This window comes from Myotis daubentonii, chromosome 15, assembly GCF_963259705.1.
Source record: "Myotis daubentonii chromosome 15, mMyoDau2.1, whole genome shotgun sequence".
Classification (NCBI taxonomy): Eukaryota; Metazoa; Chordata; class Mammalia; order Chiroptera; family Vespertilionidae; genus Myotis; species Myotis daubentonii.
The window spans coordinates 15,084,526-15,111,690 of NC_081854.1; the positions used below are offsets into that span (position 1 = coordinate 15,084,526).

The 27,165-nt window shown below is 43.9% G+C and overlaps 1 protein-coding gene across 1 annotated transcript in view; it reads left to right on the top strand.

The window, feature by feature from the left end:
* The window catches only part of LOC132217311 (carcinoembryonic antigen-related cell adhesion molecule 21-like), a 28,462-nt gene extending 10,036 nt beyond the window's left edge, over positions 1-18,426 (top strand). The window contains exons 4-5 of the mRNA XM_059667398.1: positions 16,570-16,923; positions 18,149-18,426. Of these exons, the coding sequence (XP_059523381.1) occupies positions 16,570-16,923; positions 18,149-18,426 (632 nt within the window). The remainder of the gene's footprint in view (positions 1-16,569; positions 16,924-18,148) is intronic.
* The last annotated feature ends 8,739 nt before the right edge of the window (positions 18,427-27,165 follow it).

A 27,165-nucleotide genomic window follows, 5' to 3' on the forward strand; every position in this document is an offset into this window, starting at 1 on the left:
GCAGCCAGGAAAGATAGAGTACTCCTAGAAAAAGGGAATGGTTAGAGTTTGAGGCTGAAACCTCTCTGGGTGCACAGGCTCAGCCATGGAGACTGCACCATCTTGAGTGGCTGTTACCAGCATCCAGAGATTGGCTACTAAAACAAAAGCAAGGGCTCTCAAGCAGGTCGACTATGTGAACTCAGAGGAGCCTTGCTTCTCCCCACAGAAAGGTTGGACTTCCCCCAAATGTGCGGTTTGCAATTTAGGTTTGAGAATGGAATGCGCTCGCGGGGAGGGGGCGGTGAACTCTGCGCCCCAAAAAGTCCGCGGCTGTTGGGGCCAGCATGACCCACGAGTGTGGAAGGGCTCCCCCAGGGCTCCTGGCAGAAGGGAACACTGTAAATAAGCCCACAATTGGACTGGATGCAAATGGGTAGCCTCAGATTCTGCCAGTCTGCTGGCTACGTGGTGCCAGGGGCCAGAGAGCATGCACAGAGACTCCACACAGATCTGGAAGGTGGAGCCCTGTTCACACAGCTTCCCAGGCTCTTGTTTTTACACTTCCTCTGAAATCTGTGCGTTGGATTGTTGAACCCAGTGCATGGGATTACCCAGGTGGGGTCAGTCGCAGAGCCTGTAAGGGAAGGTTGTTTTTGGGGAGCCTGGAAAACAGAGCAGGGAGTGACAGCTGGAGAACCAGCTCTGGGCAGAGGACTTTCCCAAGCCAGTTTCAGGTACAATAGAGAACACCTTGTCAGAGAGTACTTATAGCCTCAGAGGTCAATCCCAACATACTGCCACCCAGAGGCAGAGCCACGAACTGACTCTTCTGTAAATACAGATAAAGGCTGTCTGGGAAACCAATACGGCTTGTCTTAAAATCAGGACTGTGGCTTACAACACGGAGTATCAGTGTATCAGAGGGAAATTCAACATTATCCTGAATTCCTGGCGGGCCGCAAAGAAGAGTAGAAGATCTGAAGCACTTACATTACTGCACATTTTTAATTATTGTTTTTATTGTTTTTTTCACCTTTTAACTAATAAACCATTTTTTTTTCCTTTTTTATCACCTGATTTTACTCTTTTAATTAATACATTTTTATTTTTAACCAGTATTATTACTGCTACCATTTTCCCATTTTTTAAAGTGTCATTTTATTTTCTCTTTATTTTATTTTGGGACTAGTGTTCTCCACTCTATTTTCATCGTTCCTTTAGCATCATTTTTCTTTACCTCAATTTTGCCTCTGTGCTAAAACCCTCTTCCCCACTTTTCCCCCTTTGCTGTCCTGTTTCTCGTACCTTATTCCTGCTTTAGATTTTCCCTATTCTTTTTACTCCCTGTCTAAATTTCACCCTACTTATATATCCTATTTCCAATCACCTACTCTAAATCCTTATATATCTTTCCCTTATCTTTCTTCACTATCCAAATTTTTTTCTTCTTTCCTCTATTGTTTTGTTGTTGTGTGCTTGATTGTTGAGTATATTGGGGTTTTCCTAAGGATTGTTTGTGAGGTTGTTCTGTTTTTTCTTTTTATTTTTGTGCCCGCGGAGTCTCTGTGCATGCTCTCTGGCCCCTGGCACCAAGTAGCCAGCCGACTGGCAGAATCTGAGGCTGCCCATTTGCATCCAGTCCTATTGTGGGCTTATTTACAGTGTTCCCTTCTGCCAGGAGCCCTGGGGGAGCCCTTCCACACTCGTGGGTCATGCTGGCCCCCAGATATTTTTGTGCTTCTGGTTTCCCTTGCCTCGCTTGATATTATTGGTTGTTTGTAGTTTCTATTCATCTCCAGGGATCCGTTGCTGGAAATTATTGGGATTTGTGGTGGTTCTATGGGGGTTTTCTCCGCATATGAATAGTCTCCTCCCCTCTTCTACTTCATTCTCTTTTCTCTCTTACTTTCTTTTTCCTTCTGTTTTCTCTTCTATCTTTTTCTCTTCTTTCTTCCTGATCCTGCAATGCTCTTAGCTCGGGTGGCCACCTTTATTTGGGGTTATTAATACCGTAAATACATTTGTGTTCAGTGCCTGGTACGTTGTGCCTTGTTCTGTTGTATTTTGTGCCTTTAAATCAACACAGCAGATCCAAGAAACAGCAGCCTCCTGATCACTACACGCTCTCTCTGATGAACAGTTGCTGTGTGTGAAGCCTCCCTCCACCAGCCACAAGAGCCACCACAGCTGTGAACAGTACCCATCAGAGGACCTGCTAACAATGGAGGAGCAGCTGCTACCACAACCGCCCAAGGAGCAACCACAGCCCGAGGAGCCACTGCCACCCAGGGAGCAGCCACTGAATGACTCAATATCTATATTTCTTGGTGAGATCAAACATAGGTAGACAAAGAAACCCCCAACGGAAAGTAAAAGAGGACTCTCCAGAAAAGCAGCTAAGTGATACAGAGCCATGCAACATGACAGAAAAAGAATTCAGAATAAGGGTCCTAGAGTGCATAAACCAGATGGAGGAAAAAATCAATAACGTACACAAGAAGCAAGAAGAAACAGATGAATAAATCAACAACTTAAGAAAGACCCAAGAAGAAATGAAGAGCGATATAGCTGCAATAAAAAACACCATTGAAAGTATCAACAGTAGAGTAGGAGTAGCGGAGGACCAAATTAGTGAATATTCAGACGCTTTTAATCTCCCTTGGCCTAAAGCCCTCCTTATGGTTCTTCTCAACCTGGAATCTACTTTTTTGGTAAACACATAGCTTTTCTCCTCATTAAGGAAACACCAGTAACCCCATGTACCTAGATGAAGGGACTTATGAATCAACCTTATGAAAAAGGAGACATTCTGCATCATTATTAAGAACTTATTAACCAGCTTATAGGGACAGATAAATTAGTGACATTTATTTACAGGAGTGCTCTCAGCGCATGAAGACTTCAAAGACCATGACTTCTTCTGTCAACTGGAAAAGATATCAATGAAAGACTCCCCAACATTGTTTGAAGGGACTTTATCAGGTGCCCAACCACAAATGGACATCTGTCCTGTCTCTGATACTTGCCTCCACCTATATTGAACAAAGACTTTTGAGAATGAGAGTTCACTGACAACAGAGATCGACAACTATCCCAAGACACTGACAAGGCCTATATACCTACAAATTGATTATCTTTACCTGTCTTTGAATACTAGTGATAATAATAGTTACAATTTTTCTTTGGACTTTTCTCAAACATTGTCTATATAGCCCGATTTTTAATAATGACTAAAGGTGTATATGATAACTTTTGTATTATTAATAATACTTTTTTATGTTTTCTCTTTTTGAGACAGGATAGTAAGAAACTAGGAAAATTCCTTGGCAAGTGGAATTAGGCAACTGAGACAGACAGCTGAACAAACTTGCCAAGCAATTTTCAAGCAGATGCAGAAGGCCATCAGGGTAGAGAGCTTCGGGTGCCTAGTAATGGGCAAAAATGCCCCCAGTGAGGCCTACCCTTCCATGTTATATTGCTGATAATGAGGTTTAGACTGCCTTCCCTGGCACTGACTTGTTATTAGAGAACATGACCCTTAAAAGGGACACCTGGGAAAGCTGATCAAAATGCTGTTGAGATCTTCCCCTGAGACCTCCACTAAATCTGCAACTTTGGAAAGTAAATAAAATCGCTCAAGACAAAAAAGCCAGTGTGTGCCCTCCTCGTGGCACCCCCACCCCCCAGATCTCCTAGTTGAGGAATTTTCTTTCTTTTAATCTCTATGAGATCCCCATGAATCTTGCAACCAGGGGAGCAATGGGCAGTAGCATCTTGTCCGGGACTAATTCCATTGACGTTGCCCCTAAACTCTTTTACCTGTGAGCTGACAGTAGCCCCACCTAGACTCACTTCATTCCCATGTTGCTAGAGAGCCCAAACAGTCCTGCCTATTCTCCCTCCTACTGTATCTACCCTAAGCCTTTCCTTGTTTCATTGTTCCAAGCTTTAAAAAACATACTTTCAAAATCACCTGAACTCATGTTATAAAATCTTTCTTGCACCAAATCAAGAACCCACACACTGCAGGCCGGCCTTAAGCAAATCAGTTCAGGACCTGACTCCATTTCTGGTAACATTCTGAAATTTAGAAGGGATGCTATTGCAAAGAAAAGGAATGGGTTGTGTTCTTTTTTTTTTTTTTAAGGGAATTTAAAAGTAAGTAGTTTTTCCTAATCAGTAGGTTTTTTGAATATTTGTTTTTATTGATTTCAGAGAGAGGAAGGGAGTGGGAGATAGAGAGAGAAGCATCAATGATGAAAGAGAATCATACATAGATTGGCTGCCTTGTGCATGTCCCCTGCGGGGGAAGGAGCTCACTGAATAAGCATGTGACCTGAGTGGGAATTGAACTGTGACCACCTGGTTCATGGGTTGGTGCTCAACAACTCATCCACAATGGCTGGGCAAGTTGGTTATTTATTTTTTTTTAAGATTAAAAGCACTTTTTTATTGCTTAAAGTATTACAACGGCTATTACATATGTGTCTTTTTTTCCCCCTCCACCGTTGACTATCCCCTAGCCTCACCCACCCCCCAGCATCCCATGTCCATTGGTTATGCATATACGCATGCCTACAATTCCTTTGGTTGATCTCTTATACGCCTCCCTCCTGCCCCCCAACTTCCCCCGGCCTTCCCACTTCATTTTGACAATCTGTTTTAGGCAGCTCTGCCTCTGTATCTATTACTGTTCAAAAGTTTATAATGGTCTCTATTATCCATGAATGAGTGAGATCATGTGGCATTTTTCCTTCATTGACTAGCTTATTTCAATTAGCATAATGCTCTCCTGTTCCATCCATGCCGTTGGAAATGGTAGGAGTTCCTTCTTTTTTAAAGCAGCATAGTATTCCATCATGTAGATGTACCACAATTTTCTAATCCATTCATCTACTAATGGGCACTTAGGCTGTTTCCAGGTCTTAGCTATGGTGAATTGTGCTGCTATGAACATATGGGTGCATATATCCTTTCTGATTGGTGTTTCTGGTTTCCGGGGATATATTCCTAGAAGTGGGATCACTGGGTCAAATGGGAGTTCCATTTTTAGTTTTTTGAGGAAACTCCATACTGTCATCAATAGTGGCTGCACCAGTCTGCATTCCCACCAGAAGAAAAGCACTTTTATGCTTTTAAAGAAATTTAAATTTTTTATTGCTTAAAGTATTACATGAGTTTCCTTTTCCTCCCATTGTCCTCCCCACCCCACCCCCTGCCAGCCGCTTCCACACACCAGCACATGCCCTCACCACCTCTACTGTCAGTGTCCATTCGTTATGCTCATATGCATACATAAAAGTTCTTGGGTTGCTCTCTTACCCTCTTATCCACCGTCATCCCTCATCGGTTGGACAGTCTGTTCGATGCTTCTATGTCTCTGGTTCTATTTTTGTTCATTAGTTTGTTGTTCATTATATTCCGCAAATGAGTGAGGTCATGTGATATTTATTTTTCTCTGACTGGCTTATTTCACTGAGCAAAATGTTCTCCAGTTCCATCCCTGCTGTTGCAAATGGTAATAATTCCTTCTTTTTTACAGCAGCGTAGTATTCCATCATGTAGATGTACCAATGTTCTCTAATCCACTCGTCTGCTCTTGAGAACTTAGATAGTTTTCAGATCTTAGCTATTGTAAATTGTGCTGTCATGAATATAGGAGTGCATATATATCCTTTCTGATAGGTGTTTCTGTTTCCTGGAATATATTCCTAGAAGTGAAATTACTGGGTCAAATGGAAGTTCCATTTTTAATTTTTTGAGGAACTCCATACTGTTTTCCACAGTGGCTGCACCAGTTTGCATTCCCACCAGCAGTGCAGGAGGGTTTCTTTTTCTCCACATCCTTGCCAACACTTGTCATTTGTTGATTTGTTGATGATAGTCATTCTGACAGTGTGAGATGGTACTTCACTGTCATTTTAATTTGCATATCTCGGATGATTAGCGACTTGAGCATGTTTTCATAAGTTGGTTATTTTTGAATGACTAAAAAGTGATCAACCAGGAAGATCATGGGAAGATCTAGAAAGTTAGTAGAAAAGAAATATTGAGAAAGATATTTTTCTTTTAAAAATGCTAGAACATGATTATGGGAATAAGCTTACACTTCAACCTATGGAGGATTACTAAACTATATTAATAAAAATAGAAGCTTATAAACAAGGTACTCCATAATAGCTGCTGAGACATAGGAAATTTACTGATTAAACATTACTGTCTTCCTTGACTTTGGAATGTTTAGATGGTAATTGTAATTTATAGCATTGTGTTCTTAGAGTCTTGTTTTTGTATATACCTTAAGATTATTGCTTCCAATTATAAAACTAGCAGGAATCAGGTCAATAATGAATAGCACTTGAGCATTTCCAATGGGAAACATAAGGACCATAGAAAATGGGAACCCATGTCGTTGACAGATTATAATAATTGAAGTGTTTTATAGTTTGTCCTCAAACTATGAGTATATGTCATACTAGATGCAAAACATAGAGAATGAGACAGAGAATAAAACTTGGAATATCGGTGAGAAATAATCCAGAGTGATTTTTTTTTAGTGAACTCCCATGGAACCTTCCTGCCTCCCCTTAACCTGCTTTTCACTTTTAAGAAAATTCAGCCATGATTTCCATCCAATGTTACAGTCTTGACCCATCCCCACTGGTTGGTTGTTCAGCAAGACAAATGCTTACACTAATAGTTCCTAGGAATGAGCCTTCTTTGCATTGTGGGAGCACATCATCCAATAAAAATGTTGGTCATTAATGCATCCTTTAGATAAACTTGCGACCAAAATTTGAAAGTGTTAACATAAACAGGCCATATAGTCAACCTGACAAGCTCGGGGAGGCCTGTGGTGGGGTTTACAAACTCAGAGACCTACAGTAACCAGTTAGGATGGTCTGAAATGAACATTTTCTAAACAAAAGATAGCCATGGTGTTTAGTCATGTGTTAGGCCAATCTCTTCCCTAACAAAGGCCAATCTTCAGTTTAATGGATCCTGTCTACAATAGCATACCTATGGAATGTTTGTCTAATTTCTTTATTTCCAGACTGCCTACTGCACTGCAGAACCCCTCATTATTATTGTCATCCTGTTAATTGTTAACTGTTAACTATTCGGCACCCACCCATATAAAATTACTATGTGTCTACTTGTTTTACTTTTTATCAAATCTCAGAGATTTCCGCACTTTGCTTTCTCCCACCTTCTAATATTTCACCAATGGATTTCATGTAACCCCTTACGCCTTCTTCTTTGATTGTTATGTATAAAATAAGAAGTAAAACTCCCATTCTCTGAAACATTTTCTCAGTCTATTGAGTTTTGGCTTTCCAGCAATTCTCATCAGTTTGGCTCAAATGAACTCATGAAAATTATCTTCAGATTTAAACACTTCTTATATTGGCGGCCAAAAATTCCTACACATTTTATGTACCCTCATTTCTTCAGGAAAATTCCATCCTCTAAGCAAGGTTTTGTCTTTATGGTGACCTGCCCTTACATTGCATCTATCCAGAGGCCTGTCAGAGTTTCTTCATCATCACAAAAGAAAATTTAATCAACCCTTATAAATCAGAAAATTCCAAGTATTTTTGTTGCTCAGTTCTAAGAACCAGGAAATAAACTAATTATCTTTGTGTGATATCATATAGGGAAACTGAAGATTTTTGAGGTGGGATCACTTGCCTAGAGTCCCACAGTCTGCAAGTGGGCTCAGACATGCCATGTATTGACACATGATATTTATGTTCCACCCCTTTCCAGGTTCTGTCTGATATCAGTTATACTGAAAGGTTAAATACTCCATTCCCCCACTCCTTGTGATGAGAATCTAGATGTGAATTAAACTCAGCCTCTGAGATGCACTTGTGTGTAATTTGGAAGCTGGAAAGGAGATGGGCTCATTTTTTCTGTTACTGTGATGGCTGATGGGTGGCCTCAGGCAGACACAGCTAATTCTTTGCCTGTGGGAGGGGGCTGTGCCAGCATGACATTTAAACCCAACTTCCATTGGCAACTCTTCAACTTCCATTTTTCTAGCCCTTTGATAATTTTACAAGCACCTAATTCTTCCTGTGAAAGACTTTTCTACACAAATGTTTATGGAACATTTATCTTAGAGCTTGTTTCTCCTCACAAGTTAAACTCCATGAGCGCAGGTCCCATGTATTTCCTGCTCTCTGTGGTGTTCCCAGGGTCCAGCCCTGACCACACACACCACAGATACTCAGTAAACACTCATTAAGTGGTTGAGGGAAGCCATATAATGGAAGCAGGTCACCATGGGTGACACTTGCAATCAGATCATGTTCCTTATCCACACGAAGGCCTTGGTGTCAGCCTGGGAGTAGCCACAGCCCCTTTTTACAAGGGGACGTCCCAGGTCCAGGTGTTTACATCATTTATAGTCAGGAAGCTGGATATTTACCTCCTAACAGTTAGGGACCAGACCACTCTGATTTCATTACCAGGAAATCACAGCCCTCCCCAACCCTCATATCTTCAGGGCCTGGAAAGCAGGCCATGTTCTTCCTGTTATCACGGATCCCTGACCTTGCAGACATTATGAATTCTCCATACAAGATAGAGTTTCTACCAAGACAGGAGGGTGCTCACACCCACCTCAAGGAAATTTGGGGATGACTCCCCATCTCCAAGGTCCCTGATCTGTATACAGCTGCCTGTGGCCCTTAAGGACATCTCACCATCCCAAGGTGTCCTGGGAAACATGGGGAACTTCGTCAGAAGGATGGGAAAGGAGAACCCAGGATCTGGGGTTGTTTCCATCTCAAAGGTGCCGAGGATTCAACGGGGGCTCCCCTCCCCTAACAGAAGAACACACATAGTCCCCTGGTTAACACTCCCTGTGGAACTTCTCCAGAACCTGGGCCCTGTGGGGAGTCCTATAGCAGATAACAGATAGGGACACAGGGGACTGATGGAACATCCTAATGCTGTGATAGGAAACAGAGGGCATTTTGGGGATGAACAATCCAGGCCAGCACCCTCTCCCAAAAGAGCCCTTATCAGGCCCTGGCTTTGAAAACTTGGAATGGCACATCCTCCTGAAACAGCATATCCACCAGAGGGGACAGCTCCCCAGACACTGGACTCATAATACTCTGGACAAAGCCAGTCCTCTCACTGTGCTTAGCCTGCCCTGGGATGCAGTCAGGAGGCATGAGACACACAGGGACCAAGCCCCGGATGGCTGGCTCTTAGTCTAGAATCAGAGATCACCTCTCTCCAGTGCTCACACTGAGCTCCAACCATCTTGAGCCTCGGCTTCATTCCTTGTGCAGTACCTGACATTGCCTGCAGGTCTCCTTTTGCCTTCCAGGGGGCAATATTGAGAAGCAAAAACAAAACACAGGAAATCCACACTTGAATTGGGCTTTGGTTAAGGAGGTGCAGAAGGAGACCTATTTCAATTCCCTGACCAACACATTTTTCTGGCCCCTCCGTCATGTCTGCACCGTCCCACCTGCTCTTTCCAGAAACTGTGAATGGAAAAGAGGCTGCGCAAGAAACCTGATAATCCCAGGGGGCCACAGAGAGGCCTGACAAGTTCAGTGACGCACAGTGTTGTCTGATCACAAATGCCTCATTGGGCAGGTGATGTCAGGTAGTCATGTCCCAGACCCACAGCTTCCTTAGCAAATGTCAAACATTACCTCAAGTGAGCCCTTTTCCTGTTCTTATGCATCATGGATAACATACCTTTGATATCACATACCTCTAGCCAATTTTCTTGTTAGACCCATTGACGGCAGAGCCAGTGGAACCAGAATACAAGACCACAGAGTGCTTATGTTGCCTGGTTCCCTGCACAGCCTCTGTACCTGCTGGAAATGTTAACTGTCCTGAGCCTCCTAAGCAAAACCAGTATGTGTTTCTCCATTTTGCTTTTTATTTATATCTACAGATCTCCCTGCTATGCTTTCCTTCACTTTCCAATAGATTTCATGCAACTTTTTTCAACTTCTCCTTCTATAATAATGTATAAAATAAGCTACAGAACTGTTGTTCTCCTCAGTATTTGAGATCTTGCTTGCAGTCATGTGACACCAATTCAGTTGAAATACTCATTACAATCCTTCACAGTTTTGGACATTTCTGACCTTGTCAGGGACAAGGGGCAGCTGCTTTTTCAGGGATCTCTATGGTGCTCCCCTACTCATAACTGGAACCACACATGGATAAGGCGAGGTGACCTCAAAAAAGTTCCCCAGGCAGAGGACAGAAGCTGCTAGAACAGTCAGGGCGGACATGGAGAGGGTCAACCCACAAAGAGAGGAGGGTCTCCTTGAAAACATTCCCCAAGAACCATGGAGCCCACAGCCACCTGAGCTCCCACCACAGTTCTTGCTTCACACCTTACCCTTCACACCTGGAAACTGCAGGTCCTTCTGAGATTCGTGGTGATGGGGTCATTGTCTCTGGAAACAACGGCCAGGCTGGTGACAACCTGAGATAGAGGGAGGGTCCCCTCTGCAATCATCAACCAACTTGATGCCTTCTCTCCGCCAGTTACCTCTGCGGCCTTCCTGTCAGGAGGAAATCCCAACTTCCCAGGGGATTTGAAAACACAGAAAAGACCAGGTGCCCAGCTGTGTTTCTGTGTCACCACCAGAAATAATCCCCAGTTTGAGTCCTGTGGGGTTCTCTGTGTGGTGGTGAAGGACCAAAGACCAAGACGTATCAAGGGCAAAAGCTGGAGTGAGAGGGGCATCCTCTCAGGAGGCCATGTGCCTCCATCAGCCTTGTTGCAAGTGGGCTCCGCAGGAAAATATATTCCACCTCCCCTGAGAGCTTGTTAGATGCTGAGTCTCTGGTCCACCACACACCTGCCGAGTCAGAATCTGCATTTTAACAAGATGTGGAGACCCTCCCTGTACACAGGAGAGGGGCAGAGCCCCCCACCCTCAAATCATAGGGTCTCATCCTGGCATCCATGTAACTGGGCAGCTGCTGAAGCAGCCTTTCAAAAATGTCACTTGTGCATCCCAATCCTTACAAAGTTTCACAGGAGATCCAATGCAGAGCTGGAGCATCCCTGTGACAATATTCCTGAGGTGGCCCTGTGCTTGGCTGCATATCTGGCGCGTCGGCCAGATGCGTCATGCTGTGCTGTCTCTTCATAAAACACATAGAGAGGAAGGTACTGACATCAGACCAGGCCTTGAGATATGGTCTCATGGCCCCTTACCTGCATGCAGGCCTTCTTTCTCAGAAGGCCTGGAAGTCTCATTCCAAATTTGGGAGACAACGGACTAGAAAAAAGTATAAATAAAGAGAGTTTCCTCCATATTGGGGGGCCCAAAATTTGAAAGACACATTTTTCTCTGGGCCTCCACAGAATTTAATAATAAAAAGTAACTCTTGCAGTCAGCGCTGCAGTTCGGCCTCTGCTTCGGCAGGGTGCTGTAGCTGTAGTCAGCTGGCCAGCTTAATAAAGGCTCTTAAATTTAAATTCTGAGTCGGTGGTCTATCTCGCTGAGTGAACCCATAATATTTGGAGGCCCCAGCGAGATCCCCGGTAGGGGTGTGAGGGACCCCCTATTTAAGGCAGGAGGCTCTCTCCCATTTATGGCCAGGCATGCAGTGAGATACCCCACATCACTGTGGGGAACGACTATCAAGGAGGCCTCTAGTCTCCATACCTGGTCCCAGGGAGCTGGAGGAGACTCCATCCAAAACTTTCAATTTGGAAACTGAGCCACCTGGACTCTAGAGAGCGGTAAGGAAGACCGGTCATTAATCTGGAATTGGGACGTCCCACGGAAGGACCTATATGGAGGGCTGGACGCAGCGGTACTCCTGGTCCTAACCCGCGGCCATGGCAGTAGCCAGGACCCCTGATTTGTGTGGCTTTAGGCTGCACCGGGTTTGTCTGTCTGGTGTTTGTTGTCTTTGTTCCTTGTTGTCTTTGTCTTTGTCAAAATAGGTCAGGGTCAGTCATCTCCGTCGACCCCCTATCAATCAGGCCCACTCGAAGTGAGTGGAAGGGGATCATGACCACCTCCCGGGAAGACATGGAGCTCCCTTAGGCAATTAGTCAGGAATTGGTTGGATTGCTTAAACTCTAAGTAAACATTTGGTAGAAGTCAAAAACTTGAACTGTCTGGTGTATGAATGTAAGTGTAAGAGTCTATATGAAGTGAAACCTAATTTGTGCTGTCTGGCTGTACACATAAGAGTATTTGTTATCTCTTTCTGTTGTTTGTTTAAAGATAGGGCAAACCCTGCTTTAAGGGGAAGAAAGTAGAGAACTTTTAATTGCTTTTCCCTAATGTATAATTTTGCTGTGTTAGGTTAAAATTTTAGAAGTCTAGGGTTAATTTAAAGGTATAAGGTTGCAACCCAAAGAAGTTTAAACAAAGGCTTAATAGGTTAAGATTAGTACATTTTCTTATAGCCTGTATAGGGTGAGGGAGAGGGACTGCTGGATATTTATCATGTGGTCCCGAGACCTATGACTTGCCTGCCCTTCCTGATAGATTTACAGTAGGTCTCTGTTGGGGACAGCATCCACTCTAACTGGGGGAGTAAGAGAGCTGAAAATTGCTCCAGAGCGGGTGTGAGATGTGGTAATAGTGGTAGGATTCACTAGATAGGGTGGTAGGCTCTCAGCCTGCTGAGATGGAGGAGCCCTAGGCTGGGGGACAGGGGGATAGTCAGAGAGGTCAAAGGTGGTAAAGGAGGAGAAGAATTTGAGCCTCTGGGGCTTAGAGTAGAGAAGAAAAATCTAGGAGGGAGAGCAGCTAAGGAAATGGTTAATGCAGAAAAGCAGACCAGAAGTTTTGTTTATTTTTTTACTTATCTGAACTATGCTGGACTCAAGGCTGAAAGCTGCTACTGAGCACAGTAAGTTTTTCTCTGCCCCGTTTTGTTCTCTAACCCTTCCAATACTAAATTAGACTAATACAATCTAAGAAATACTGGCTATTTACTTTACAGTAATCATTAAGGGATTGAGGTTTCTAAGAATAAGGAATTACTGAGTAGAAGGTCTGAGGATAGTTATGCATTTTTAAAGGACATAGAAAGAAGGTTTAAAGGCTAATTTAGAAGTATAAAATTTAGAAAGGTTGTGTATGTGATAAGAAGGAGAAGAGAAATATTGAAAGGAAATTAATCAAATGGTACAGGCCAGTAAGCCAGAGAGAGTAAATAGTTATGCCAAAGTACATAGAGGGGGCTGATAAAAGAAATACAACAGTTACTATTTTGTTATAACTCTGGAGAGTCCTTAAAAAGGACTGACAAGGAAAATCAGAAGATCTTAAGGCAGGTCAGTGGCTTTTTCTCCTTAAATAATTCCTCCGAAATTTGGCAATGCTAAATAAATCATGGCAACATATTTCTTTGAATAAATTCAATAAAACCAGTTTCCTATAGTGGTTTTATTAATTGGAAACTTTGACTGGAGTATCATATTTTAAAGAGTCCTGTCTGAGCTCTGAAGACTTGAAGCCAATAAGAGTGCCATGGAGAAAGTCTGGTATCCTGCTTGAGAGCCCTGAAAATAGCTGGCGCTGGCAGTGGCGTCAGACCCATGCCCTACCATCACTGGCGGTTGGTCAGAGTAGAAGGGGAGCCCAGAACCCCCATGGACTATGGGCCACGATGAGTAGGAGGGCTGCTGAGAAGGGCCTGAAGCAGGGACAATGGGCAGCAGGTACTGCAGACAGGCCTGATGGCAGCTGGATGGCTTGGCTTCTTGGCCCTATGGGGCACATTAAGATTCAATAATATTATTCCAGCAAAGGTAGTTGGTTACCATTCTTGTTATGTTTATGCAAACAATCAGGCCAAATTGAATACAGTAAATAAATTAGTATTTTAATAAAAAGAGGGGTAATTTTAAGGAGAAAAAAATCTATATTTCAATAGAGGTTATTAAAACTGAAATGTTTTCTTTCCCTCCCACAATACCATTTGTTATAGTTTGTCTCCGCCAGGTCAAAAGCCCACCTCCTCCTGTGCCCAGGCCTCATTGTCCCTTTGACAGACAGCAAGTATCCCTTGGCTCTGAGAGAAACTTCTGACCCTCCTCAGCTCAAAGCAGTTACAGAAGAAATCCAACGCCCTTTTTCCATGAAAGAATTCAGAACCAGGATCCTTGAGGTAATATAGTAGGCAGTTAGACAAACATGAGCAGAGCAAGGACGATGGGACAACTGGCACGAACTCCCCAGAAGCAAGAGGGAACTAGGTTGCAGATGAAGCAGCCCGAGAGGCTGCCCTAAAACCAGCGGGGCCTTTACAGATTCTAGTGACTCTTCCAGACCCTGAACAACTCATCTCACCAGTTGCTCAAGTTCTTTCAAGCTTTACAGTCTACCCAGAAAGCAGACCAGAAGCACATCCAAGATGATCTGCCTTTATCCGGTTCCTCCCTTCCAACCTGGTGACTCTGTTTGGGTAAAGAAATTTGTCACCCAAGGACTGACTTCTTCCTGGAAAGGACTACCCCCACAGCAATCAAGGTCGACAGGATCCTGACATGGCTTCATAACACACAGCTTAAGACAGCCCAGGCAAAATAAAAAGTCCAGGATTCAGTAGGCCCTCATTCCAGGCCCTAATCTTATAAACAGGTCCACTGACTTTATTTGGCAAAGAATTAATTCTATAGTCCTCAGTGGTCAATATAACTCCCTCCCCAACAATAACCGAAAAGAGTCAATGATTTGACTCATGTACATAAAACCAGTGGGGAATGTGCTGGGCTGCATATCTGGCGCTTTGGCCAGATGGGTCATGCTATGCTGTCTGTTCCTAAAACACATAGATAGGAAGGTACTGACATCTGACCAGGCCTTCAGATATGGTCTCATGGTCCCTTACCAGCACGCAGGCCTTCTTTCTCAGAAGGCCTGGAAGTCTCATTCCAAATTTGGGAGACAAAGGACTAGAAAAAGTATAAATAAAGAGAGTTTCCTCCATATTGGGGGGCCCAGAATTTGAAAGACACATTTTTCTCTGGGCCTCCTCAGAATTTAATAATAAAATGTAACTCTTGCAGTCAGCGCTGCAGTTCATCCTCTGCTCTGGCAGGGTGCTGTAACTGTAGTTGCTGGCCATGGAAGTTGGCACTGCACTTCAACCTTTGCTTCGGTAGGTTGCTGTAGCTGTAGTCAGCTGGCCAGCTTAATAAAGGCTCTTAAATTTAAATTCTGAGTCGCTTATCTATCTCGCTGAGTAGACCCATAACAGCCACAGACCTCTTGCTCTGAAGAGAAAAGTCAAATGTGCACTGACAGGGAGCTGTGGAAAATGACCAGGAACTGGACACCCCAGGCCAGTGCTTTCCGGGCATGTGTCTGTGCATGTGTAAGTTTGTGTTTGTATGTGTGTGTGTTGTCAGAGGCTTCAGCAGTTTCCAGGAAACCAAAATACAGAGTAAAGGTAAATTCAAAGGGGCAACAGGGTTGGAAAAAATGAGGGGAATGTCCTGGGCCTTGACCCTGCCCTGGCCCACATGACCAGGGAGGTTATCTTGCCCGAGCAGGAGGCTCACACACAGGGAGGAGGGACAGCACATCCCACCAGTCTGGACAGAGGTGTCTGGGAGCCTTACTGGAACTCACGCTCTTCTCTCAGAGAAAGGGACGGAGCAGGCAGCAGTCCCCATGGTGTTCCCTGCAGCTTCTGCCCACAGAGGACGTGTCCCCTGGCTGGGGCTCCTACTGGCCGGTAAGGAGGGGACAATCCCAGGGAATGGAAGGGAGGTTGGGAGTCGGAGACTGGCCAAGATCTCCTGGGGAGGACAGCACTCTGTGAGGGAAGGAAGGGGTTCCCTTTGGATCTGACTGAGAGGGCAGTTCTGCAGAGTAGTATGAGAGAGGAAGCTCAGCAACAGGAATATCTCATCATGTGGAAGTGGTGAAAGGCAGGGAAACCTCAATTGCAGTTCATTTGCTAAGTTATTGATCACTGAGTATTAAATTTTGACAACTGACCACAGTCATGAAAATTTATTTCAGGTGATACCAGAATCATTTTAACCAGGTGTGCTAAACATTGTCCCCACCACCAGCTACAAATATGGGAAAATACAACATCGGACGTGGACAAGCCTGGGGATACTCATTCATTCACCAACAGGTGTTTGCAGCCTATTGCAGGCACTGGGGGCACAAGATCACAAAATCCCCTGCCCTCATGCAGCTCACATTATAAGGGGAGAAAAGAGAGGGGAAAAGACCTACTTGTGACATCAGGTACCCACAAGAGCCCTGAAGGGCACAGAGCGGGGACAGGTCAAAGAGTGAAGATAGAGGGTCTTTAGAGGACATGGTCTGGGAAGGTCTTCCAAGAAGGTCACCGAGTGTCAACAGGGATCTGAGGGAAGTAAGGAGGACAGCCACACAGACAGCTGGGAAATAGAATTGAAAACAAGAAGCATAGGTTCCGAGGTGCTGAAGCCATGGTGGCCATGTTGATGACCTTGACCAAGGAGATGTACAAACGAACTCACATGTAGACTAAGGCTGAGAGATGAAGAGAAATGCCTCATCTCTCCATCCCAATACATAGATCAAAATACTGATCAAATTCTCTCTTCCCTTCTAGTCTTCCTCTTAACCTTCTGGATCCCGGCCACCACTGCGCGATTTGCTATTGCCTCAACCAGTGCTGTTGAAGGGCAGGATGTGATTCTACATCTCCGCAATACGCCTCCCAATGTTAAAGGCTTTATTTGGTACAGGGGAATAGAGACGAAGTACTATAATTTAATTGGGACTCTTGCATGGCAGTTTAGTCGATATCTAACAGGTCCCGAATACAGTGGACGAGAGAAAATAAACCTTGATGGATCCCTGATCATAAGAAACGTCACTGTGCAGGACCTAGGAATTTACGTCGTAGCAGCCGTCCTTCCAAAGTCACGAAGAGTAATAGGATTTGGACGGCTCAATGTATACCGTGAGTGCTTGCTCTCTGACCTCTAGGTGTTTGGTGGGTGAATTCTACTTCACAACAGGACTGCCAGCCCTGGACTCTCCTCCATCCCCCTCTGCATCATGTCCCAAGCTGGGTTTGGGAATTTAGTGCAGGGCACACACAGTGGAGCCAAACATCCTAAGGTCAGAGTTCCCTTCCCAGATTCCAGCCACACAATCATACACCACAGAAAGAAGGAGCAATTTGATAGGAGTGAGTAAGCAGAGGGAGACCAGTCTCAGTCCAGGTCGCTGGGCTGCTTTCCCTGATCATGTCCCTGAGACAGACCCTGAAGGGCTCTGTAAGGGCCTGGCCTGAGGGGCTCCATGGCTTTCTCACAGAGAAGCTTAGCTTAGGCAGCCCTCTCCAGGCCTCTGTCACAATGTACTAAGTGCAAATGCCCTCTGGAACCTGTGTCAGGTTGGGTTGTTGGGTTTTGACTTCTGTGAAGGCTGAGTGAGTGCAACAGTTTCCCATGTGCCAGAGTCACAAGGCTCCTGATCTGGTCACTAGTTGGGGCTGAACCCTTCTTCGCCTTATACTGTGTGTGGAGAGCACAACTGGACTAGCTCCCCAGATTATTATCTGACTGTTCTGGGGGACTGAGGAGAGTCTAGAGAAAGATCAGTGTCCCAAGGGAGGAGCAGGTGAAAAGATGCTCCTGGCAGCAGCTCATCTACAAGAGATCAGCCCAGGGGATTCTCTTGTAAAGTCCATCAATAACAAATGCCTCTTATTTGAGCAGTGTTCCTTCCTAATACTTATGTCAAATACTGTGAATATTTTATGATTAGTACATGGCCCGCCTGGCAGTCAAATATTCATTTTTCTTCACTGAGGGGAAAGTAAGGCATAGGGAGACACAGTTCCTAAACAGAATCACAAAGACCATGAGAAATTGAACTGAGTCACTTGAGGTCTATCTGCAGACATAGCCCCATCTTTTACTCCAATCACAGTGGCCTTATTAGATGTCTTTGGATCCCTAGATCAATCATTGGTTCATATCCTTCATGCCTAGGGATCTTCAGCTCAGAGCAGTAGATTTGGTCTGGGGAGTGATGGCAAATTTAGAATTAATTAATTTTTACTGTGGAACCAAATTAGCTCAGAACAATCAGAGTCAGGGCTGATATCTTTGAGGAAGGAGCATAGTTCCCGGTCTCAAGCCCACACTCAATCATTCTCACCTTCTATTTCTTTACAGGGCCACTAAGTGTCCCCACACTCCTAGCCAGCAACACCACAGTCACAGAGAATGAGGATTCTGTGGTCATGACTTGCCACACAGATGAGAGCTCCATCAACTGGTTATTCAATGCTATGAGTCTGCGGCTCAGGGAGAGGATGAAGCTATCTGAAGACCACAGAACCCTCACCATAGAACCTGTCATGAGAGAGGATGCTGGGAACTACCAGTGTAAAGTCTCGAACCCCGTCAGCTCCACTGAAAGTGCGCCTGTAGAGTTAGATGTCAAGTACTAGTGATCCTCCTCCCCTCCCTTATCTTCTTAAAGTTAAAAAAAATAAAAAAATGCACCTATTAGATTACTTGGGGTGGTGGAAATTGCTTAGAAGACTTGCTTTGAATCAATAAATACTAAAAAATGTGAGCTGGCATTGTCATTATTGTTGACATAATGTAACATTCCACATTGGATGCCATCTCTGGTTGGTTCCATTTGCACCATATCCACAAGGAGGAGATACCAAGTGCTTCACAGGAGGGACAGTTATTGTGTAATTACCTGCAGGAGTAATAGATAAACTGACAGGAACATGAGCTCTCTCACGTTTCCAAGGAGACCTGTGGAGGGTGCCTGGACACTGGTGATGATGGGAATAGGCAAGAGAACACTTATGTGAGATGCAACGGTGACCTTTGTCTTCCCCAAAGCTACTAATGCCCTCTGGAGTGTTCTTAAGTTTATGGCAATAAACTTATTTGCATAAGTTCAGTAGCACCCTGTAGCCTTAGTTGATAGAATAGAATTGGAAACATTGGTAATATAAGAGATGCTTAGCAAATGTCCTACTTCAAACTGATGCTCACAGAATTATAAAGGACCTCACCTTTTATGGAGCTATTATTGACCTATTGAAGACTCATAATCTGTTTGAGAGTAGGGCATCACCCAAAGCTAGAGAGACTGCAGGTGAAGTGTGAGGGTGAGGCCGCATAATCTCAAGAGGCTGTTAAATCTCTCATTTCAGGTTTCATAGAAAAACCTGCATCAGAGCAAAGTAGATGGTGAATGTCATTCCTCTCCACTTAGGTCACTAATCAGAAACCAGCCATGTTGGAGGATGTAGAATTCTCTTCTTCCTAGGAGACGAAGTTTGATCAAAGGGAAGGGGACTGTAGAGAGAAATGTAGTGTCTACATGGAAAACTCCAGAAGCACAGCCTTCTGGGAGATCAGATGCCATCTCTGTTCAGTCTCTCAACTATTTGGCATCTATTTATAAATGGCTGGGAACTTGCACTTCTTTATAAATTGCAGGAACTGATGGCAATGCAAACTGGGACTTGGCTGAAAGGACTTAGTTGTGTTTGCCTACACTGTGCAGGAAGTAGCTGTGTTATGAACAAAAGGCCTCATTATTCCCTCAGAGTCTTTAATTTTTCTTCCCGACTAGGACTCTTATCTCTATATTTTTAGAGTATTTCCTTTATAAATAAATGTAACTGCAATTTGTAATTGCAGATTCTTTCTCTGTCCTTTTGAAATATACCTAAGTCTCCTTAAAAGCTTCTTGCCTCCCAGCTGGAGTGGCTCAGTGGTTGAGCATCAACCCAAGAACCAGGAAATCATGGTTCAATTCCCAGGCAGGGCACATTCTGGCTTTCAGGTTTGATTCCCAGTAGGGGTGTGCAGGCAGCAGCCAATCAATGATTCTCTTTCATCATTGATGTTTCTACGTCTCGCTCCTTCTTTCTTCCTTTCTCTGAAATCAATAAAAGTGTATTTTAACAAACACAACCTCTTGCCAGTGATATGATTCATAGAAAATCTACCTAGAGGGTTTGAGTGCATTCTGTTAAAATGTAATTCTCCTGTTTTCTGTGTCTCAGTCTCTGAGGAAGTGTAGAAGCTTAACTTGGGTGGGGACATTTAAAACCAAGATGTAAAAAATCCTGCTTACCCTCACCAGTGTGGCGAAGTTGGTTGGCACTTTGTCCCAAACACCTAAAGTTTGCATGTTCAGTCCTCGGTCAAGGCATTTAGAGAAGGCAACTGATTATTTTCTCTCTCAAAACTCTCTCTCTTTCTCTCTCTCAACAATAAAAACCTATCTGTTAGCAAGGTTTAAATGTAACAAGAATGAAAATCATCCTGTCAGGAATTAATGAGTTTTATTTATCTCTTGTGTCAATCCAATTAGCAGACACAGATGCCTATGATTCCTCCTGTTTTAAAATCTCTCCAGCCTTTTATTTTAGTGGTCCTGAGGTCAGTCTCACTGCCCTGCCTCATGGTCTTGAATAAGGGCTTTCTTGCCTCCCTAAATTTTTCTGGCTCAAGTTTTACTTTGACATCATCTACCTGTAATTAGCTGAACCTGTCATCTTACAATGTCGATCCTTACCATATTTTCAGATTTTCCCATTTCTTTCCTTATGTGGCTACAATCCTCCAAGTAAATGTTTCCCACTTTTCTTCCTCCCCTCTGATGTGGTGTTTACAGCAATAGATGGCCTGGCTTCCCAGATCTTTCCCAGGTTGCCTCTGAGTGGCCCTTGCACCAGATCTGAGAAGACGCGACCTAACCATCAAAAGTGTTCTCATTCTATATTCATTTTCACTGCACCTCCGAAGAACAATATCACAGAGAATTAAACAAATATTCAGTGATTAAAGAACAACTCCAGTAAACATGCACGTCCCTGTGATGTCAGCCACCTGCAGGCCTACACTGGACGACCCTGTTTCCAGCCCTCCATGACCCAGAGCTCAGGCCAGATAACAGGGTCCTCATTCTTTGTCTCTTTTTGTTGTTGCTTTGCAAACTCGATGTGTTTGGCCTTAGATATTCAACAAGCAGAACCTGGGAAATGAAAATAAATCTCTCCTTTGGTTTTATTTTGTTTCCTGCTCATTATGGCCTCCGGGGTATATGGTGGATTGTTTTTGGACTTGGTCAAAGTCGGATTGTGGGTAAGCAGAAGGGAGCATAGGAAGGGGTCGTGGAAGGATGGGGTTTGTTCAGAGTCAGGATGGGAAATTGTAAAGCTTGGGAGGTTTGAGGGTGTGAGGCATTTTATGAATTCAATGGCACCTAGGGCTGTAATGTAGGAAGGCTCTCTATGTCTGGGTTTAGGTTGGGCTGAGGAACATGAGGGGGCTGACCTACCTGTTGATAAAGCAGCCACTGCAGCTGGTGAATTGGTACTGACGTGCCATTCCCCCAGAGCTAGAAGGATGTGAGGGATGAGAAATGCAGTTCAGAGGAAGAATAAGGTGTTAAAGTCTTAGATTAGTGCCCTGACATTGGGACAAGTGGGGCACCAGATGTACAGGCTGGCAGGGTGCCAGGAGCTGGTCCATCCTTGCTGTTTCAAGGGAATTGGCATATATGGCATACGGTTCTTAATATGTTTGCTCACCTTCTTGGCGCTGTGTTTTAACCAAGGTCACCTCTCTGAGAAAGGTTGTTTCCCCGGGTAGGGATTTTCCCCTGAAGTTAGGGAGGGAATAAAACCCCTTAACTAAGTGCCAGGCAGGTAATTAATCACTTTAACTACAAACAATCATGCTTAAGCTGCATAATCTTTACTCCCTGGAATGGAGATAAGAAACGCCCTAACCTTTGTAATAGAGATTGATAGGATTGAATCAACTGGTATAAATACAGATGTAACAAGACAGAAAGAGACAGACTTAGAAGAGAGAACCTACAGACAGAACCTACGCAGAACCTACAGGCAGAAGAACTTCGCTGGAGAGAACATGGCAAAAGATCCTGGACAGAAACTGGCCTCAGAACCTAGAGACAGAACCTAGCAAGAGAACATGGCAAAAGATCCTGGACTGATCCTAACCAGAACTTCACTGGAGATCCTGGCTAGAGATCCTGGCAAGGCTGCTGATCAACTGAACGCTGCCTCTGTGTCATTCCTTCTTCGCCGACTCCGTCCACACCTTTGGGGACCCCTAGGTAAGCCCCACTCTCGGGATGGATAGGACTCCACCGTAAGAAGGGGGTGGATAGTCTTCGCCGACTCCATCCACACCTTTGGGAACCCCTGGAACAGGATTCCCCTAGGTAAACACCTCCCCCCCCCCCCGCCATTGAGAACCCCACACTCGGGACTGATAGGACTCCACCAGGGTACTGCAGATCCCCCTATAGAGGATAAGTAGGGTAAGAAGGTGGATAGTACAGAACTTAGATTGAGAAGATGTGCCATACTGAGTCCAAAGAAAGAAGACTCTGTATGGATCTTTTAACACATATACTTGCTAGCAGAGGAATTAAGGTTACTCCCAGTCAGACAGAACGTTTTATACAAGAAGTATGTCCATGCTTTTCTGAGGAAGGAAAGGTAAATGTAAAGGCATGGGAGGAGGTAGGCCCAAGGAGCCTTATCCTTAACCCCACTGCAGCCTTTCCACCCTGGGAAAGTGTAGGATTGGCAAGCTCTCCCTGGGGTGATAGATCAGGACTCAGGTAATAGCGGAAAGCGCCAATCCTACTCTTAAAATGGATATAAGAGAACATTTGAGGTTTTTCTCTTTAATGCCTGCTTTTAAAAAATAAACAAGGGGGAATTTGCCGGAAGCCGGTCCATCCTTGCTGTTTCAAGGGACCTGGCATATATGGCATACGGTTCTTAATACGTTTGCTCAACTTCTTGGTGCTGTGTTTTAACCAAGGTCACCTCTCTGAGAAAGGTTGAATCCCCAGGTAGGGATTTTCCCCTGAAGTTAGGGAGGGAATAAAACCTCTTAACTAAGTGCCAGGCGGGTAATTAATCATTTTAACTATGAACAATCATGCTTAAGCTACATAATCTTTACTCCCTGGAATGGAGATAAGAAACGCCCTAACCTTTGAAATAGAGATTGATAGGATTGGAATCAACTGGTATAAATACAGATGCAACAAGACAACAACAGAAAGAATTCAGAAGACAGAACCTACACGGAGCCTGGAGACAGAAGAACTTCGCTGGAGAGAACATGGCAATAGATCCTGGACTGAACCTGACTATAAAACATGGCAAGAGAACCTGACTAGAACCTGGTGACTGAACCTGGCTGGAGATCTGAAGCAGAACCTCTCTGGAGATCCAGACCAGAACTTGGCTGGAGATCCTGGCTAGAGATACTGGCTAGGCTGCTGATCAACAATGCTGTCTCCATGTCATTCCTTCTTGGCCGACTCCGTCCACACCTTTGGGGACCCCTGGACCTGCTGGGGTTCGACCCCGGCAGCAGGGTAGATGGTACAGAAAACAGGGACAAGAAAGATAAGGAGACAGAATTCAGATTGGGGGTGTCCATGGATAGGGGCTGGGGAGATGGGAGCAACATCTCATTGAGTGCAGAGTTTTATTTGAGGTGATGAAAATGTTTCAGTACTAGGTAACATAGTGACTGAACAACATTTTGTCTATACTGCTACTGAAATGTTCACTTTAAAATGATTAATATCTTGTTATAAGAATTTCACCTCATAAAAATCATTATGCTTACTGAAAGAAGCCATTCCAAAAGAAGAGCATACAATGTAATTCCATGTATATAGCCTTATATAAAATGCAAAATAATCAATCAAGAAAGACAGGATGAGTGATTCCTGATGACTGTGGGGTGGGGTGCAGAGAGAGGGACTACAAAGGCAAATGAGAAACTTTTGTGTGGCAGGGAGTATGAATTTGCATATATGTGGTTTATCACCTGTCACTTATACCACAGTCAAGCTGTAATCAAGGCTTGATGTCATGAATTGCTTATGCAGTTTGGGAGGGAAGAACCCCTGTATTCTGTTATTGTTGTTCCCATATGGGCAGACCCTTGATGTGCAATAATGACAACAGCTGGCCTTTCACCGGCACACACTGTGTACTGGGTCCTTCAGATCTATTAGCTCATTTAATCACCCAAATGAGTCAGCTTAATTCATTTACTTCCCTCGACTTTCCCACCTCCTGGCCTTTGCATCTGCTGTGCCATCTGCCTGGACCTCATACTCCTGCCCATCCATCAGCTCTAGGTTAGCCGGGGCCCTTCCTCTATTAGATGCCGATCTTCAGGAAAGTCTCTCTGGTCCCTCAGTTTAGGTCAGTATCCCAGTTATGTGAGGTAATGATGCTCCATATTTAACCCTTTCAACCATGATCACATGTGTAACTTCTTTACTCATTTATCAAAGAAGACAAATCTACTGCTCACCATCTGCTGACACTGCTCTAAGTACTGGAAGTGCAGGTGTGAGACAGAACAGACAAAATACCAGTCCTCATGGACATGGCATGCTGGTGGGGGAGTCGCCCAGTAACCCACACAGCAACAACAGTAATAATGTGATAGTACGTTAGAATGAAATACGGGATGAGTGGGGTGTTTTTGATTCTTTCCATTTAAAAATGTTGGAGCAGACCCAGGGATCAGGTACAAACCCAGGAACACTGGATCTCAAGCAGAGCTAATAAGTGGACTCAGGCTAGCCCTGCTCCTCCTCTCAGAAAGGTCAGATTTCACCTAGATAAAGGTGCGGTTTGTAATTCAGGTTTGAGAGAGGAACGTGCAGGGAAATCTGCACCCCACAAAGTCTGAGGCCGTTGGGGCCAGCGTGATCCATGAGTTTTCAAGGGACCCCAAAGGGCTTCTGGCAGAAGGGAACTCAAAAAATCAGCCCATAGCTGAATTGGGTGCAAAAAGGCAGCCTCGTATTTTGCCAGTGTGCCGGCTGCTTAGTGCTGAAGAGAGGACCTGTAGAAGAGACTTTGGGAGAATTTCGAACAGAGCTGGATGGTGGAGGGTTGCGAGCTCACGCACCTACTCTGGCTCTTTTTTTCTTTCTTTTCTCCTTAAATCTTTGCTTTTGATTATTAAACCCAATACATAGGATCGTCCAATTGGGGTCATTCACAGAGACTGCAGGGGAAAGTTGTTTTTGTGGAAACTGGGAATCAGAGCAGGAGTAACGATCAAGGAACCAGCTCTGGGGCACTCAACTCTCCCAAACCAGTATTAAGTACGATAGGGAAAACAAAACCTAAATACTGGCTAGAGAGGACTTATAGCCTCAGAGGTCAATCCAGAAACACTGGCACCCAGGGGATGAACCATGAACTGACTCTTCTGTAAATACAAATAAAGGCAGTCTGGGAAACAAAGAAATACTGCCTGCTTTAAAATCAAGACTGTGGTTTACAACACGGAGGAACAGTGTATCGCAGGGTACTTCAACACGCTCCTGAATACCTGACAGGACTGATGTGTGCCAAACAGAAAAGTATAGGAAGTGAAGGACCTTCACTACTGCACATTTTTATTTTTTTCACCTTTAACTTAAGAAACTAAATTTTTTTCGTCACCTGATTTTACCTTTTTTAATTACTACATTTTTATTTTTAACCAGTATTATTACTACTACCATTTTACCATTTTTTAAAAAGTGTCATTTTATTTTCTCTTTATTTTATTTTGGGATTAGTTTTCTACATTCTATTTTCATCTTTTCTTTAGCATCATTTTACTCTATCTCAACTTTACCATTATGCCAAAACTCTCTTCCTCAATTCCCCCCTTTTAAAAAATATATTTTACTGATGTTTTTCAGAGAGGAAGGGAGAGGGATAGAGAGCTAGAACCATTGATGAAAGGGAAACATTGATCAGCTGCCTCCTGCACACACCCTAATGGGGATGCACCCGCAACCAAGGTACATGCCCTTGACTGGAATCAAACCTGGGACCCTTCAGTCTACAGGCTGAGCTCTATCCACTGAGCCAAACCGATTAGGGAACTTTTCCCCTTTTGTTGTCCTGTTTCTCCTACCGTATTCTGCTTTAGATTGTTCCTATTCCTTCTTTTTACCCCCTGTTATAATTTCACCCTGCTTATATATCTAATTTCCAATCCCCTGCTCAAAGTCCATATATACATCTCTCTTCTCTTTCTTCACTATCCAATTTTTTTTCTCTCATTTTGTTGTTTGCTTGATTGTTGATTGTATTGGGATTTTTTCTGCTTGTTTGTGAGATTGTTTCACTTTTTCTTTTTCTCTTTTTGTTGTTTTGTTTTTTCTGTTATTTTTTGCTTCTGTTTTCCCTTGCCTTGCTTGATATTAGTTGTTTTTTGTAGTTTTCATTCATTTCTAGGCACCTGCTGCTAGAAGGGAAACTGAGTGTTTACCCCTGATGTGCCTTTTAGAGTATTGATTTTGATATCCTCATTGGGAAAAATAAGGTTTAAGAAATAAGCCTTGGACCTTCCCACTAAACTGCCTACAATGTGTATAGATGGAGGACTAGCTCCAGGAGGAACATTCCCATTTGCTTTGGCATCTCTATGCCAGTGTTCGTGCCTTTTGAAGCCTAAAACCACAACAATCTTTCCCCCTTACCTGCAGAATGACATAAGCTGCCACCACCCATGCTTCCTTTGGTCTCCATTCTTATAGCTCCAGAATATTTGTTCATACATCAGACTTTGTATATTGTCTCCTGTTTAATCAGTCTGTTAATTTGATTTTTAGCACAGAGAGAAGAATTTAAAAGATGAGAGGAAGATTAACTTTTGTTCCCATAGCTGGATGTTTTGATTTCTTGTTAAAGAATAAATGGAAAATAGAACCTGGCAGGTGTGATAGGAAAGAATGCAGATGCGGCCTGGAGCATGGAAACTAGTCAGTGAAACAGGTTGCAGGAGATATCTTGCTCAAGATAAGAGAAAGATGTTGTCTGCTAAGCACAAGATGGATAGATGTTTTCTGATCTTAAGGTAACATAACCGACCCAAACTCAAAATGAGTTGCAGAACTTTGGGTTTCTACACAAAGGAAGACCTTTATGCCCCAATAACCAAAAACCCCAGCTGGGATGAAGCCAGGGAAAAAAAAGTCACATGAGTACTTGTAACTGACCAATACTCAAAACCAATGACTCTGAACACCACGTCATGACTTTTGCCCCTTAAAAGACCCTAAATATAAACCACTGTGAATTCTGGTTTTTGAGCATCAGTTGTACCATTCCCCTTCAATGGTATCT